Source organism: Nothoprocta perdicaria, unplaced genomic scaffold (genome assembly GCF_003342845.1).
Source record: "Nothoprocta perdicaria isolate Ctin4 unplaced genomic scaffold, notPer1 scaffold_613, whole genome shotgun sequence".
Lineage (NCBI taxonomy): Eukaryota > Metazoa > Chordata > Aves > Tinamiformes > Tinamidae > Nothoprocta > Nothoprocta perdicaria.
The window spans coordinates 25900-28297 of NW_020455881.1; the positions used below are offsets into that span (position 1 = coordinate 25900).

At 65.4% G+C, this 2398-nt stretch overlaps 1 protein-coding gene across 1 annotated transcript in view; it reads right to left on the minus strand.

Annotated features, from left to right (window-relative positions):
• The window catches only part of LOC112956261 (creatine kinase M-type-like), a 6026-nt gene extending 4153 nt beyond the window's left edge, over positions 1 to 1873 (minus strand). The window contains 3 exon segments of the mRNA XM_026049761.1: positions 77 to 215; positions 1065 to 1219; positions 1681 to 1873. Of these exon segments, the coding sequence (XP_025905546.1) occupies positions 77 to 215; positions 1065 to 1219; positions 1681 to 1873 (487 nt within the window).
• Positions 1874 to 2398: the final 525 nt, after the last annotated feature.

Here is a 2398-nt window from a genome sequence, read left to right on the forward strand (position 1 = left end):
GCAAGCCCCGCCCCCTGGCGGCGTCGGGCCCGCCCCGCGGCGGCAGGCCCCGCCCCTGTCGGCGACAGGCCCCGCCCCTCACCGGTGACGGACAGCTTCTCGATGGCGCGGCGCTCGCCGCGGCTGCAGTGCGGCGGCAGCGAGTAGCCCTTGATGCTGCGGCCCGTGCGCACGCGGCTGCTCAGCACGTACTTGGGGTCCAGGTCGTCACCCCCCTGCCGGCAGCCGTCAGCGGGGGCCCAGGCGTCCGGGCTGCTCCCCGCCCCCTCCATCCAGCAGGGACCCGGGCATCCGGGGCACCTTGGGCCCCATTCCCACCACCTTCATCCCTACCCAACATCTGCCCCCACTTCCAACCATCCATGAGGGACACGGGCACCTTGGGCCCCATTCCCACCACCTTCATCCCTAACCAACATCTGCCCCCGCTTCCAACCATCCATGAGGGACGCGGGCACCTTGGGCCCCATTCCCGTCGCCTTCATCCCTACCCAACATCTGCTCCCGCTTCCAACCATCCATGAGGGACGCGGGCACCTTGGGCCCCATTCCCACCACCTTCATCCCTACCCAACATCTGCCCCCGCTTCCAACCATCCATGAGGGACGCGGGCACCTTGGGCCCCATTCCCACCGCCTTCATCCCTACCCAACATCTGCCCCCGCTTCCAACCATCCATGAGGGACGCGGGCACCTTGGGCCCCATTCCCACCACCTTCATCCCTAACCAATATCTGCTCCCCATTCCAACTGTCAATGAGGGACCCAGGCATTACAGTCACCTTGGTCCCCATTCCCACCACCTTCATCCCTACCCAACATCTGTCCCCACTTCCAACCGCCCATGAGGGACCCGGGCATCCGGGGCACCTTGGTCCCTACCCAACATCTCCTGGTCCTCCCACTCATCACCCATGAGGGACCCAGATGGCCAAGTCTCCTTGATTTCCACCCAACATCTGCTCCCCAGTCCAACCATCCGTGAGGATCCCAGGCATCTGGGCACCCAGCCTCTCTGATCCCCAAGCCCAGCACCCATGAGGGCTCCCGGTGTGCAGGTCACCTTGAGGTTCTCGTGGTTGAGGTCGGTGCGGTGCTTGTCGGTGGGCTTGTAGCCGCCGTGGCGGTCCTGGATGACGGGATCAAAGAGATCCTTGAAGACCTCATAGGACTCCTCATCACCAGCCACACAGCCCACCGTCATGATGAACGGGTGCCCTGCAGACAGAGAGAGCGTCAGTGGGTGCTGGGGACACCAGAGGTGGCCAAGGAGACACCCAGGATGATTGAGAGCCCCTTGGGCAAGGCCAATGGGGACACCAAGGCTGGCTGAGTGTCCTCTGGTGACCCCATTGATGGCCAAGAGGACCCCAAGGTTGGTGGAGGCGCTGTTGTAGATCCCATGAGTGGCCAAGGAGACCCCAGAGCTAGTTGAGAAGCCATTGGAGACCCCATGGGTGGCCAAGGGGACCCCAGGGCTGGTGTGGGGACCATTGGAGACCTCATGGGTGAGCAATGGGACTCCAGGGCTTCTGGAGGGGCCATTGGAGACCCCATGGGTGGTCAAAGGAACTTCAGAGCTGGTTGAGGTGCCATTGGAGACCCCATGGGTGGCCAAGAAGACCCCATGGGGGGCTTAGGGGACCCCAGGGCTGGCAGAGGGGACCCAGGGTGCCCACCAGGGTTGTCCACGCCGGTCTGGATGACGTCGTCGAGGGTGAAGCCGCTGGGGGTCTCCTTGTCGCGCAGGCGCTGGTAGAGGGCGGGCGTCAGCACCTTGGCCATGTGGTTGTTGTGCTTGGAGAGGTCGGGGAACTCCTCCTCGGCCGAGAACTTCAGCTTGTACTTGTTGTGGGTGTTGCTGAAGGGCATGGTGGCGGCGGGCCTGCGTGGCACCGGCCCCGGGTCACCACCGGCCGCGTGGCCGTCGACAACGGGAATGGCACCGGGAATGGGACGTGCCATGGGAGACGGGACACAGCAGGGCAGGCGGGGCGGCACGGGACGGGACACGGGACAGCTCGGTGGTGGCACAAGCGTGAGGCCCGGTCACGTCACCTGTCATGCCATGGGGCACCGCGTGGCACAGCCGCCAGGGACAGGTGACAGGGACATGGCCGGGCATGTGGCATGGACGCAGGGGGACAAAGGGGACACAGGGAACAAGCGCCAGGGGTGGAGGGGACACAGACGGGACAGAGAGGACACAGGGATAGGGGGGACACACGGGGCGGGGGCAGGGAGCATTATGGGCGTGTCCCGAGTGGGCGTGTCCTCTGATAAGGGCGTGGCCTGTCCCCAAGGGGGCGTGGCCTGGGACAGGTGCCGTCCCGGACTATATTTGGCCGGGCCGAGTCCGGGGCTATTTATAGACCCGGGACCCGAACCGGGACGGGG